General features: G+C 41.7%; 2 protein-coding genes across 6 annotated transcripts in view; one reads left to right on the forward strand and one right to left on the reverse strand.

The window, feature by feature from the left end:
* Window positions 1-1300: 1300 nt before the first annotated feature.
* On the reverse strand, window positions 1301-8331 carry DDX5 (DEAD (Asp-Glu-Ala-Asp) box helicase 5). 5 transcript variants are annotated; one of them, XM_011997119.1, is made up of 14 exons: window positions 8138-8331; window positions 7700-7886; window positions 6334-6499; window positions 5884-5980; window positions 5642-5775; window positions 5463-5528; window positions 5085-5226; window positions 4843-5003; window positions 4584-4756; window positions 4118-4228; window positions 3844-3905; window positions 3696-3755; window positions 2235-2459; window positions 1301-2007 (listed from the first exon to the last, which is right to left on the reverse strand). In XM_011997119.1, the coding sequence occupies exons 2-14, from the start codon at window positions 7741-7743 to the stop codon at window positions 1604-1606; spliced, it is 1845 nt and encodes a 614-aa protein (XP_011852509.1). In that variant the 5' UTR covers window positions 7744-7886; window positions 8138-8331; the 3' UTR covers window positions 1301-1603. The 5 variants fall into 5 exon arrangements, with proteins under 5 accessions (XP_011852509.1, XP_011852511.1, XP_011852508.1 ...); XM_011997121.1 differs by having other exon boundaries at window positions 5642-5648; window positions 5967-5980; window positions 7700-8145; XM_011997118.1 differs by having other exon boundaries at window positions 7700-8145.
* An 86-nt stretch (window positions 8332-8417) lies between these two features.
* Window positions 8418-14469, forward strand: part of CEP95 (centrosomal protein 95kDa) — a 29994-nt gene continuing 23942 nt past the window's right edge. The window contains exons 1-3 of the mRNA XM_011997117.1: window positions 8418-8771; window positions 10234-10362; window positions 11785-11892. Of these exons, the coding sequence (XP_011852507.1) occupies window positions 8753-8771; window positions 10234-10362; window positions 11785-11892 (256 nt within the window). The 5' untranslated portion in view covers window positions 8418-8752. The remainder of the gene's footprint in view (window positions 8772-10233; window positions 10363-11784; window positions 11893-14469) is intronic.

A 14469-nucleotide genomic window follows, 5' to 3' on the forward strand; every position in this document is an offset into this window, starting at 1 on the left:
GTGGACTGTCTTTTAAAACTTCCAAGGTAAATAGGTAAATGTTTTCCACAGCCCCACAATCATTTCATTAAGTACAAATTAAAAGGCCCACGGTTAAGACATTAAACAGTAAAATACGTAATAAATGCTCCAACCTACCCTCTCCCCCGAAAGCTGCTTCTAAGTTTAAAAACCATGAATTTGACTAACCATGCCACTGAAAACCATCCAGGTTACTAGAGGCTGAATGATTTTTCAATGTCTGAGTCCTAGAAATATCACTCCCTATCCCAGCCCTAGCAAATTCTAACTTGACATTTGACATAAGGCATTAACATCGATTAAAGCCTCAGTTTAATAATCAGAATTTAAATGAAGTCTCCTGAAGACTTCTCTTCTGGCAAAACCATGTATCAAACTCTGGGAAAACATTCAGACCCACTTCTAGCTATTACTGAAATAAATGATTAGAAAGTTAGGCTGGTGAGCCAAAGTTAAACCTAAAGCTATCCCCTGGATCTTTCTAGCAATAAACCCATGTTGAACCTACCATGAAAACTTTTATTCACTGTGCTTTTGGTTATGTTGCCTCCTGATTAGTCATTAATTTTAATGAGGTTTTTTCCTTGTGTTGAGTATGAATAGACCTTACAGTTTGAAGATCTCTAGAATTCCCTGAATTATTGGAAAGACATTCATGACTCCCAGCGTGACTATAGTTAAGAGCCCCAGGGAGCCTGTGAAGACTAGAATCTACAAGTAACCTGCACTGAGAACGTTGTGCAAATTCAATCAGTTAAGGAGACTCAAGTTTAGCTCCTGGCCATCTTAAAGAGCGAATGTATGTCTTTCACAGGTTTGTTCAACATTTCAGTAATTCACAGTATAGCCAAGAGCATGAGAATAAATCTCTTGAAAAAACCAGTTATTTGGAGCTTTTTAAATTATAAATTTTGCCAAAGTCATCCACATTCTCACATTACATAGATGACTTTGTATCTATTTTACTATTCTCTCATTTAACCATACTAGCAAATAAGGAAAAGGCTATTAAATGACTCCCCTGATGTTGGGAGCTGACAAAGCTTTTATGCAATGTAGCCTATAACTAAAAATTCACCTAAATCAGTTCATTGACTCCTGCAATATAATAGTTCATTGTAAAGGGCCTTCTGATTCCCCCTGCCTCCCAAATTAAATAAAAAGGAGCAGTCATTTGTTTTCATGATTAAAAACGAAACAAAACAAAAAAAACCCAGACCATCTAAGCAAAGTTTTACATGACATTATATATATAAAATAAAGTACAATTTCCACTTAATTCAGTCTTCAAATATTTTTTATTGGAAGGCCATGCATTGCCTTCATTTATTGTATTTCAAATCACTGTACATTTACTTTTGTGAAAACACTGCCTGCATTTTCTAGTACAAAAAAAACCTAAAAATTGTTTCAGGAATGTAGAGAAATATCCAACTTAAATAGCGAAAAAGTGCACCATAATTACTGCTGCACTGCAGTCATTTCTGCAATTCCCATGTTTCTTAAATAACTATCTTGTCAGATAACACACAATATAAAGAGCAATTATGAAAAACAGACATTTACATATACTTCTAAAGTCTTATTGAGAATATCCTGTTGGCATTGGATAACCAATCATAGGTGCGGCTGCAGTAGCAGGATACGCATATGCCTGTTGGTTCATACCATTGTGCATATTTGGAACATTACTTCCGTATTGCTGAGTGCTATCATAACCATTCTGGTAAGTCCCTGTTGGATTACCAGTCCTAAAACTGGTCTGTATACCAGCAGACACAAAATTACTTCCAAAGCTCCCATTAGTGTAATTTGCAGCACTGTAAACACCATTCTGAGTTTTTGCCCCAAAATCTCTTTTTAGCAGGCTAGAGTAACCTCTGTCATAATTTTCCCTGTCTCTAAAGGTATTAAATCCACCCCTTTTGCCCGCAGAGTATCTGTCCCGACGGTCATCCTTCATGCCTCCTCTACCCCTGGAACGACCTGTTAAAAAAAAAAAAAAAATTGCAAATTGATCAATTATGTCTGTGACACAAATCATTGTAGACAGAAAGAATTAGATCTATTCATTGCAGGCGTGAAATGGTTTTACAGTTTTTCAACATAAGTTTTCCGTTCAAGGTTTTACTCACCCTCCAATACCGTTTAAATGGATTTGTAGACAACGATGTGACTCACAACTACCAACATTTCCTATCAGTCATCCTTACCTGAACCTCTGTCTTCGACCAACTGAAGCAACTTGGGATTAATTGCTTGATTAGCTTCACGAAGCACAGAGATAAGGTCGCTCACTTGCTTTATGTTATTAGGAGTAAAGAAAGTGTATGCTGTGCCTGTTTTGGTACTGCGAGCAGTTCTTCCAATTCGATGAATATAATCCTCTGAGGAGTTAGGGTAGTCATAATTGATGACAAATTTCACATCTTCCACATCTGTAAGGTGTTGCAGTGTGGCAAAATAGCAATGTACGGAGTTTTGCACACCACAACAGCCAGACCAAAAATAAAAAGTTAGACAATTGTATTCCCAAGAAGGTACGGGCTGCAAAAAATACAGTTAAAATGGTTATCCATTCCCTGTAGGAATACCATTGAGGTTGAAAAAAGAAAAAAAAGCACATGTCATCTGTATAAGTTATCACCCACCCAGTGACAGACCCTGTCAAAAGGAATGTGTATTCCCTAGCACATTCCCAAATCAGCAAGTTCCCTTACAGATCATCAAGTGACATCTGAATGCTTCTGCGCAGTAGGGCCACTTAAAGTTTCACAGCAACCTCTTCATGTGCTCATTTTGAGGACCTTGAAACAAAAAAATGTACAAGGTCCTTTGCATTACACATTCATCAGAAGTTCAAACTTCTGGCCACACTGCTTGTCTTGCCAAGACCTTACAACCGCAGCTGCAAGAAAACATACCTGTCCCCCAAAAGTTGTTTTTATGCACTGTGTCTCGTCTAGGCAAGCGCTTCCAAGAAGCCAGGATTCACTTGAGAATGTGTCTCTCTCTGGCAGGTCTCGACATGACGACTACTGTGTAGGTGAGGGAGGAACTTTCAAAGCACTTTCTTTTCCCACTGACTATGTGTGAGAAGTTGCTCCTGCTCTAGATCTCATGTGCCAGTACTCACCAATTTGTAAAAGGCTTAGTACCTTTTAAAGCTGCTCTCTCCATTTCAAACTTGAACAAAAATTTCATTGAACATTGAAGTTTGGAAATATTTCTTCGACATTTCAGCAAACTCACTGAAACTCAAAGACCCACAGATCACAGTGAACAGTTTGAAACAAGGCTGTACCATGGCAGTCATGCAGAGCATGGGACAGAAGAAATACCACGGCAGTGAACTGTGAGGATAACTTCCATTTTTTCCCTCGGAGAGAACAGTTTACGGGGCAGAGGTGATATGTTCTGCCTTTTGAAGATTACTGGCACACGTTCAGCTTTTTCACCTCTCTAATCGACTGGAAGCAGCCAGCCGATCACTAGTCCTCCATCCCCCTCGAGTCCTCCGATTGTCATGCCTAGGCCTTGCCACAAAGACAGCACCTTTATGTGAAAAAAACTTAGAAAAAATGCAGAGGTTAAAGAAAGCAATAAACTTTCTTTAAAAAAGTTAAATGGAGATCTTCTGGGAAACCAAGCCATGAATGCGAGTTTGTACTAACCTAGCCCTCTGGAGGCCACATCTGTAGCAATCAGAATAGGAGCTTTTCCATGTTTGAATTCTACAAAGGAAGGCATATACACGATCAATTATCTGAGCAGAATTCTAGCTAAGTAAGGGGGGAAAAAAACTTCATTTGAAATATTTACCATTTAGAACCCAGTCACGCTCTTGTTGACTCTTGTCACCATGGATACCCATGGCAGGCCACCTAAAAGACAAGTTGTATCATAAAACTCACATTGAAAACCTCAGACTCCAGTGCTTAACCACGTCTTGTCACAGATCTCTTTAATTTCACCAGAAATTAAAAAGAATTAAATTCACTTATATTATCAGATATCCACTGCTCCTGATCCAAGTTTGCCCTTTCCTAAGCTCAGTTACAAAAAAATCTGCTTCAATGGAGGAGCCCACACATACCCATCTCTCCTCATTTTTCTGGTAAGCTCATCACATCTTCTTTTGGTTTCCACAAAAACAATGGTTTTATTCTCCTTCTCACTCATTATCTCTTCCATTAAACGAATAAGTCTAATAATGGGAGAGAGAAAGGAAAAATCCTGAGTTTTAAAAGACCATTGGTAGGGCCCCACATTTATGGTCAGCAAAACATTAAGTTCAATTTACATGGCTGGAAGTCAAAGAGGAAACACCTGCCAACCCACTTATGTAGTAGTTCGACCCTTGGTCCTTACGTCAACCAGGGGACACATGAATTCCTTCTATAGGAAAACTATAAATGGTGATAATCATTATTTGAAGAATTCAAGATATTTTCAGAAGGATTAATAGGCTAACTAAACGAAATCACACCAACTGAAATAACAATGATCCCTCAATTTTAGCAAGGTTAGGAAGCGAATATAACAGAGTTAATAAAACTTACTTTTCATCCTTTTCTACGTCATGACACACATCCACAATCTGAAGAATGTTGTGGTTTGCACTCAGTTCAAGTGCACCAATGTTTATATGGATATAGTCTTTCAAGAAATCTTCAGCAAGCTGTCTTACTTCTTTTGGCCAAGTCGCACTCCACATTAGAGTTTGCCTATCAGGCTAATGGATTTTGGGGGGAAAAATTAGTGTCAGACTAAAAGTGAAAATAGAATTGAATTTGATCACATATTTCAAAGGACACTTACTCTTATTTGATCCACAATCTTCCTTATTTGGGGTTCAAAACCCATATCAAGCATTCTGTCTGCTTCATCAAGGACAAGATAGGTTGTTCTTCTCAGATTGGTTTTCCCACACTCTAAAAAGTCAATCAGTCTTCCAGGAGTTGCAATACAGATTTCCACACCTTTAATTAAACACGTAAGTGTAACTATAATACCTAAAATATTTAGTACCAATAACAAATAAAACTCTCTTCATTACAGACCTCTCTCCAAATCACGTATTTGTGGTCCCTTGGGAGCACCACCATAGATACAAGTAGACTTCAAGCGACATGCTCTACAATATTCAGCAGCTACTTGCTGCACCTGTTGGGCCAGTTCCCGAGTTGGTGCCAGCACCAAACACTAAGGAAAGAGAAACAGCTTTCAGCACAAACCTGGATACTAGTTTTAAACTGTTAACTTATTAGTTATGATGGCAGATCCTTTCTTCATGTGTTGTCCAATACCCAAAGCAACTCCAGCTGAATAGGGTGAGCTAACCTCTGTATAAAACCACCACAAATGATTACATCTTTTGCTATGTAGTCTAAAAATCTATATATTACACTTCTAATAAAAAGTTACAAATATATACTTACAATGGGCCCATCGCCTCTCTCTAGGAATGGCTGATGATTGATGTGGACAATGGCAGGAAGCAAATACTATTTGGGGTGAAGACGGGGACAAACAGAAATCACATTAAAATACTCTTGTTTTTAAATTACCATTCCGTTTTCTCGCATATATTACACATCAAGAGTTCTCTCAAACTTACAGACAATGTTTTCCCAGATCCAGTCTGTGCCACTCCAACCATATCCAATCCACTTAGAGCAACTGGCCATCCCTGAGCTTGAATAGCAGTGGGTTCAGTGAAATTCTGTCTTGCAATAACATCCATGACATTTGCTATAATTAGTGACAGATATTTAACAAAAATTAGTGATGCCAAGGAAAGGAGGAGGTAGGTGGAAACAAAAACACAGGGGTAGGGTAGAACTGAAAAGTAGCACTCACCAGGGAAATTAGCTTCATAAAAATTTAGAACTGGCTTCGGGCAGTTGTGACCTCTAACTGTAATTTCCTTGCTTCTTCTGTATGTTTCCACCTCTTGCTGCAAAACAAATTATAACAGTCTTAAAGCTCATGACAACCACCCCTAACTAAATACGTAATTGGCAAGCCCCTAACTTCATAATTTAGTAACTACTTTAAAGTAGCTTCATTTCAATCTGGAACCGCGTATGAAAACCCTATATGACAAAAAAACCGTTTATTCTGCTATACTCAACCTAAAAAAAAAAATTCCCAAAGCCACCTATTTACAAAAGTGAGTCACACCTTTCCCAATTATGGTCAGAAAACGTAACTCTATCAAAATTGAGTTATTTGCAAAACACCTGTCAGAATTTCATTTACTAGACTCCATTGAGTTACAGCCTGATGAAGCCACATGAATTTACTCACTGCTGTCCGCCTAGCCAAATCAGGGTGCTCTTGATAGAAATTCTTCTCAAACTTGGGCAGCTCATCAAGATTCCACTTCTTTTTAACTAGTTTCTCCCCAGGGTTTCCAAACTTCTTTCCAGATAAGGGCCCCGCCCTACTTCCTCCAAATCGAGGTGCACCAAACCTGGAATGAAGAAAAAAAGTTATTTACATTTTCAAATGGCTACACCTAGGTTTCCGGACAGATTTGTTTACCATCCCTTGGCACAAGCTAAAGATCACTGAAAGCCGACTTCGAGAGGTAAACCTAGCACTGTCCTTAGTGATAATCTCTCTCAACAGCCACAGTTAACGTTTCCCGTAGTCCCAAGTACACACAACTTAGGCCACGTAAACAGCCTGGGATTTACTATATCGAAAACTTGTCACCCAGATGCCAGAATTTAGGATTACGCACCACTTCTTGTGGTTACTATTATTTTTGTCACCAGTCTAGCAATTCATTATCAGTGATAACAAGCCTACATGAACCGAAGAGCATCACAACGATGTTACTCATATGGCCGTTTTCAAGCCAAAGAGCTTTGATGTTAACAATCTAGACAGCACAGACAACGAAAACGAAACAAGGGTTTAGAAACACTTCTGCTAGCAAACCGAGCTGGGGGGACGCCGCGGTAGAGCTCCGGATCAACGAATCAAAATTATATAACGCAGGAAAAAAGAAAAGGAGGAGCCGGCGACTACCGGGGGAGGAGTCCCGGCCCGGGCGGAGCCGGCCGGGCGGCGTTCCCGCTGGGGCGGCGCTTCCCCCTTTGTCTCGCATTTCTCTCTGCGCCACATTTTCTCGACGCTGCCATTTTGAGCTCCTCCGCCGGGCGGAGTAACAAAGGCGCCGCCGCCATGTCCGAGGCCGGCATTTTATACCCGCGACTCAGCCACATGGCTGATGCCGGCCGCCCTCCTACCCCCACAGCATCAGTGGCTTTGGAGGTGGTCCCTTAGCTCCCACAGAATGCCCGACCACCCCAAAAACACCTCCCGAAAGGCCGCACCTAACAGCTGTTCCTTCGTCTGCCTCGAAGCGTCGCGCTTTCATCCGAACAATGCGCTCCCTCTGAATTCCCTCAACAGCTACCAAATGGCAGCCGCCCCGACGGCTCCCCGACCCCCACACAAAAAGCCAGGATGAAGACACTATCCCGTCAAATCTCTCCCACTCACTGTTACGTGAATATCAAAATGGCGCAAGCCTTCGGGAAAGGAGGCCCCAAGATAGCCTGGAAAGGCCGAGTCCAAGCCGCAAAGCCCCGGCCCGCCGCCACCCTGACCCGCCCTCCCATCCCCCACCCGCCAGCCCTGACAACTGGGCTCCCACACTCACCCTCGATCCCGGCCGCGGTCTCGGTCACTCGAATAACCCGACATAGCGTCAATGGTTGCGGTTGGCGGGGAACGAAGTAGATAGAAAAGGGTGCGACGAGTCGCTGGAAATGGCTTCGGCGACGGCGAAGCCTTGCGGGGGCGGCAGCGGAGGAGTGACGGCGGTGACACCAGTCAAAGCTGCACAACTAGAGACCGGTGGAAATGAATGAGGTGCCGGCCGCTTTCCGGCAGCCGCTTTTATAGTCTGGACCTCCTCCTACGCCGCAAGGCACGCTGGGAGCCGCTCTATGACCTAATCGCCCCGCCCCTCGCGCAGAGGCCGCAACGCCCGACGGCGTTCCGCGATCGCCGCGCTTCCACCCCACCCCGTGCCGCTCTCTCAGGTCAGGGCCCACCCACCATTGAAATGCCTCATTCTCCACTCTCTTGACCTCACCTTCTTCTCGTCTTTCCACACCTCAAGAAAGCCACCCCGCCCTTTCCCAAGCCCAGCCAGACGTTAAAACAGCCAGCCCAAGCGCGCCCACCCTCCCCACTCGGAGGTGTTTACGTCTCCAAAGAGCCCTCACGCCTGTAACCAAATGAGAGGGAAGGCGGGGGCCTGGCGTTGTCACGTGACTTTACCCCCCCCCCCCCACCGCCCACCGGGACAGGGGGCCGCACTACTTCCCCGTTGACGTCGGCGGAGGGATACATAACGAAATAGCTCACCGGAAGTGCGCTGCCAGCACCCGGGACCCGCCCCCAGCTGCCGGCTGACTTGGACCGTCCGACCCACGGGTCTGACAATCCTGTGACGGGTTTTGGCCGGCGGAGAATGGTCTCTAAACTTCCCAAACAGCTTCCGTGGCACGTGCTGTGAAAGGAAGTGCTCCTCTGATGACCAATCAGCGGCGAGAAGTTCTTTTAACGTCCCTCCCTCTTTCACGCCTCCTTCCCCGCGCTTTAGTTCGTGCGCCCGCCCCCCAGCGTCTGGTCTGCGTTCGGTCCTTGCAGGACACCGTCGCCGGTCTGGCCGCGTCGGAGTCCGGCGGCGACCTGCTTCTGAGACATGGCCCGCTCGGAGGCTGGTGAGTGTTTCCCTGGGGTCGCAGTGTGTGTTTACTGAAACTGTCCACCTTCAGGGAGGCCTCGGGCTAGCCCGGACTGGGTCTGGGATGTCGGCGGGGCTCGTTGCTGTCAGACGCTGCGTCGCGGTGGCGGGTTCTCTGGATAGGGTCTCTCAGCTTCACCCCCTCTTCGTTTTGAGGCCGTGGAACAGCAGTATGAGGTGGGAGAGAGGCACTGGGGCGAGGCCGGTAGGACGCTCGGGTCCTGGCTGCAAAAAGAGCAGTCAGAAGGGTCGTCCTCGGACTTGTCTTTCTGTGGGGCGTCTGGCCGCTGTCCGTGTGCCCTCCTCCCTTGCACTATGGGCCCTGAGGTCGTACCTCCTTTTGTAGTGGTCTTTAAAGGAACGGCACTCTTAAGGTTTATTCATGCCCCTGCCACAGAAGAATAGTGGTGCTTTTTTCTCTTCAGTGCCCTCTAGAGTCATGGGCTTTGTCTAGCACCGCTTTTGAAGAGCGAATTAATTTGGTTGTCTAGGACGCTTTCATCCTTTTCACAAGGACTGCGTACAAACCAGTTGTCATGGTTTGGCCAGTTGTGAGAAATGGGCTTGGAGAGGGGGATTATGTGCCTGGAAGATACACTCTCATTCGTTTCCAGAACGTCATGTGTCCAGAACATAGTGGAGATGTTTGTTTCTAATATCGATTGCAAGTGCTTTCCTACCAATCGTCAGGCATTTCAAGGAACAAGTATTTTAAGCTAAGTTGCTTTTGGTAGAGAAACCGTTAAACTTCGCAAATCCCAGCAATATCTAGGGGAGAGGAGAATGTGGTATGCAGGAAACGTCAACAGTATTGATAATTCTGAGCTTCATGTACTTCCAATATTTTGTTTCATGTAGATCAATATAATAAAAAAGAAAAACTAACAAATGCATTAGTGTTGATGTTGTCATTATGCCAGTTCTTAACAGCCTAAGTTTAATCACCACTTATTTGGGCACCAGAGAAATCCTGACTTGCACAAGATAATTGGGTAAACACATGATCAATACTGTTGGGAGTTTGAAGCAACATATTTTATTAATGACTGTCTAGTAACTTCAGATTATTATTAAACTGTTGCTTATGACATAATATTCCTGTTTACTTGTAAATATGTTTTAACTAAAAACACACACGTAAGGCTTATATAAGTAACTTAAGATTTTAGGCTGCAACAGTAACAGTTGAATTTGCAGTATAGTTTTGACTGTATAGAAATTACAGCACTCTGGAAATCATCCCAAGAAATTAAATACATCTTTTTAAAAATCATGCCTAACGGGTCTTTGAAATTCTATAACAATCAAATTCCCTATCTTCTACAAAGTTCAGTGTCTTTTTTTTTTTCTGGGTGGGGAGGTTGTTGGATTTTTTGAATGGGTGTGTGATTTTTTTCTGGTGGTATTTAAGACTGATCTTTCCCCCTTTTTCCCAACAGAGTGGGTAACCATTGCCAATAGCCTTCTTTTTAAGTGTCATATACATCTGAGAATACATGAACTTCAAGACTGTGATGCTAATGTTTTTATTGCCCTTTATCAGTCTATTTTGGGAGAAAAGGTACCAGGTAAGACTACTAAAAGCAGGAGTAATTTTGCCTATATCTTAGGTCAGAAGTTTTTGGTCCTTTAGTTAGATGCTTTGGTATTTATAACATTTTATTTTCTCTTTGCCTATGTATTTTTTAATATTGCATATTAAATTACATATTAATATACGATATTTAAATATCGTATATTAAATGGTATTTAATATTGCGTATTGTTTAATTATAATATTATATTCCTTAAGGAATACCCTGTGGAATCCACTCAATAATGGCCTTGAGCAGATCAGTTTGAGGGCTCCTGGTAATCACTGGTTAATCCAATCATGGCTAATGCCTTGTGAAAGTTGCATCCTTTCTGAAAATGTACCTTCAAAGGTTGTAAAATTGAGTGGAACTTGGGAATTTATTAGATCCTGTTACTTAACCAGTGTTAGGGGTAAGAATTGATATTTGTACTTGATGAACCTAATTTACCAAGACAGTTAATAAGCGCATATGTCCTTTCATCTTGCTCCCCATCTCACTATGTTCAAGAACAGGGTGGTACCAACTCAGCTTAAGTGATTCTCCCCTGTCTGCCTCCCAAAGTGATAGGATTACAGGCATGAGCCACCATGCCCAGCCTGTACTGACATTTTAAATCTTTATACCAGTAATTCCAGTTGGCTACTCAAAAGGACATATAAGGGCCGGGCGTGGTGGCTCACGCCTGTAATCCCAGCACTTTGGGAGGCTGGTCATTTGAGGCAGGTGGATCACCTGAGGCTAGGAGTTCAAGACCAGCCTGGCCAACATGGCAAAACCCCGTCTCTGCTAAAAATACAAAGATTAGCCAGGCATAGTGGTGCACGCCTATAATCCCAGCTACTTGGGAGGCTGAGGCAAGAGAATTGCTTGAGCCGGGGAGGCGGAGGTTGTAGTGAGCCAAGATCACGCCACTGCATTCCAGCCTGGGCAACAGAGCAAGACCCTGTCTCAATAAATAAATAAACAAACATACATATATATAAAATAATCTTCTAGTGCTTGCTGTGTTGTTTTTTTTTTTTTCCTCTCGTAGAAAGCAGCCCATAGTTATGAGTTAAAGTATCATGTCTTGGCTCCCTTACTAGACTATTAGCTCTCTTTGAATGTAGGGACCACTTTATCTTCCTTAACATGGTGCTTCTTGTAAAGCATGTTCATATATATATGTGTATATAAATGGTGTAATAAATAGTATCCGAAATTGATAAATCGGTTCAATCAATAAATAACCAATAAAGATTCTGCTGTGTAGAGTTCAGGATTTATTAATTTTAATCTGTACTTTACAGCATATTCTGTTTGGGCAGAGCTTTCATAGCAGTTGAGCATATTCAGTAGCCTAGTGAGAGACAATGAGATGAAAACTTGGCCTCTCATGGATACAAAATTATGTGATTTTTTTTTCCCCCACAGACCTCATAGCTATTCCTAGGAGTCAAGAGGATGATGCACACAATGTACAAGCAGTAATTGATTCGCTGGCCTTGGATTACTTACAGGTCAGCTTGTCTCACATAACAGGTTGGTATATATTTAACTATCACATAATTATGCATTTTAGTAAAATAATTGTTAAAACTGTAGACATTGTTTACCTAACCAAATGATTGAGCTTGTGGAGTAGACCAAATTGTAAGATTGAGCTAAGGCAGTGAACTGATTAGAGGTCAGGCCCATGCATGAGAACTTTTCCAGGAGAGCTGAACATCGATTTTGCGATTGATCTGGGTCTGAAACGTGAGTATCCTAGCTGGTAATTTGAGGTATGTTTTTTGTTTTTATGTTATGTTGTTTTGTTTATTTTTATTTTTTTTTGATTCAGAGTCTCACTCTGTTGCCCAGGCTGGAGTGCAGTGGTGCAGTCACAGCTCACTGTAGCCTCAACCTCCTAAGCTCAGGTGATCCTCTCACTTCAGCCTCCCAGGTAGCTGGGACTACAGCTGTGCACCACCATGCCTGGCTAATTTTTTCTATTTTTTGTAAAGACAGAGTTTCGCCATTTGCCCAGGCTGATTTGGAATTCCTAGGCTCAGGCAATCCTCCTGGCTCCGCTTGTGAAATTGCTGGGATTACAGGCCTGAACCACTGTGCCTGGCTGTGTTGTTTTGTTTTAAAGCATACTAATGCTTCTTGTTTGTGATAGCTAAAAATTAGAAACACCTAAATATCCATTAGTAGGGACTGGTTAAATAAATCATGATAGTTGCATACAGTGGACTGCTCTGTGGCTATAAAAGATGATTGAATATACTCTGTGCACAATGTTCCAGGTTAGGGGAACAATCTGTAGCATCTGTGATGTGAGAAAAATGTAGTACAATTATAATGGTAATGTGCAGAGTAGTATGCTAGTGTTTGTAAAAACAAAGGTGTGGAGAAGATATTTGCAGTTGTTTGCAATCAGAAGGACTGTCTAGAAGCATATACAAGAAACTCGTAATACTGATTGCCTCCAACAAAGGGAACCTTAGGGTTGCAGGAGAAAGGGACAAGAACTCTCACTGTATACTTTTTGCACTTTCTGAATTTTGAACCATATTATCTATTCAAAAATTTTTTACTGTAATTAAATCTCCAAAATAAAGTATATTATGCTGTATTCTAAAACCAAGCACACAAAATATATTTACAGATCACTATATTATGTGTATTTCATTTATGTTTAGAAATGAAAGATTATTCCAGTAAGTTATTTCAAGCTTATGAATAGAGGGAATATTGACGATGTGAAACTATAATCACAGAAAGAGGATTTATACTGTTGATTTATTCTTTGGTAGTTGTAAAAGGAGATAAATGTTAATCAGGATAAGTCCCGATTTACATCTCTTAATTTGGTACTGACAAGAACAAATTTTTTGCAAAGAGAATAAAATACTTCTCTGTCTTAAGTTTTTTAATGCACTTCTAGGTGAGTCAATGGGTAAATCAGTTTGGAGATAATTTGAGAGATAGTCCCATAGTTTCCTTCTTTTTTTGCTATTTGTAATTGCTTTATCACCCAAGTAGGACAAGTTCTGGTATTTGTGCTTGTTAAACATACTATAGCAGGGTTGTTAACATATATGTTTGTAAAACTTTTTAATGCAGAGCTGTCTTTGACAGATTACACCCACCCCATGAAAAATTGTAAAACAGTTTCTCCTGCAGCATGAAGCACTGCATTCTGGCTGGCAGTCTTAGTTGCTAGGTTGTCAGTATACTCCCCATCCTAGAAACTGAAAAGTTTTGAGGATACTCTTGGGATAGACTTAGGTATTTTTAAGCCAGAAAAACACATCCAAAACCAAGATTTTTGGTTCATTGTTTTAAACGAAAAAACTATCAAATATTGTCGTTACTAGTAGTAGTATAAAACGTCACATTTCTGGTTAAGGTTTGTTGTGCATCATGGCTGAGGTTACGATTGGCTAGATTCTCCCAAATATCAAGTTTCTACACTGCTTCTCCCATATTGGTGTGAACTCATGAGAATGCCAGGCATGATCTCCCAAAGGACAGAGTATCGCAAGAGTTAAGTTCCATCTGTACCTGAGGTTGACTTGGAGTCCATTTCAGGTGACATTAAATATGTCAAGTTTTCATGCTTTTTGCCAACCCATTTCTAGTCAACATTTCAACCTAAACATTCATGTTAAAAATCTGTTATGGAGCAGGTACTGTGCTAGGGACTGTGTTATAATCTGAGTGTGAAGTGGATATGGCAGGAGATGTAGCTGGAGATGCTGAAGATGGGGTGAGATTTTAAAAGGTTTTATATGCAGTGCTTGTATTTCAGAAGGGAGTCAGGGAAAGGAATTTAATCAGAAAAATGGTATGATATACACAAAATGAGGAGTTAACAAATATGGGGGGGTTATGGTGGAGAACTCAGGAATTCCCGATGAAAGTATCCCAACAAGTTTATTGTTTTTGTTGTTGTTGTTGTTGTTTTGATGTTACTCTGCTGCTGTAATCTTCTGAACAAACCACCATTTAGAATAGGATACCACAGTCTGAAAGTGTTCTCTCCTGCCATTTTTTTCCACCAATCTGGTAAAGTCCTGTTTTGCTGCATTATATTTTGGTATAAATCTTACTAGAGATGTTTTCTTAAGT

This window comes from Mandrillus leucophaeus, unplaced genomic scaffold (genome assembly GCF_000951045.1).
Source record: "Mandrillus leucophaeus isolate KB7577 unplaced genomic scaffold, Mleu.le_1.0 Scaffold530, whole genome shotgun sequence".
Lineage (NCBI taxonomy): Eukaryota > Metazoa > Chordata > Mammalia > Primates > Cercopithecidae > Mandrillus > Mandrillus leucophaeus.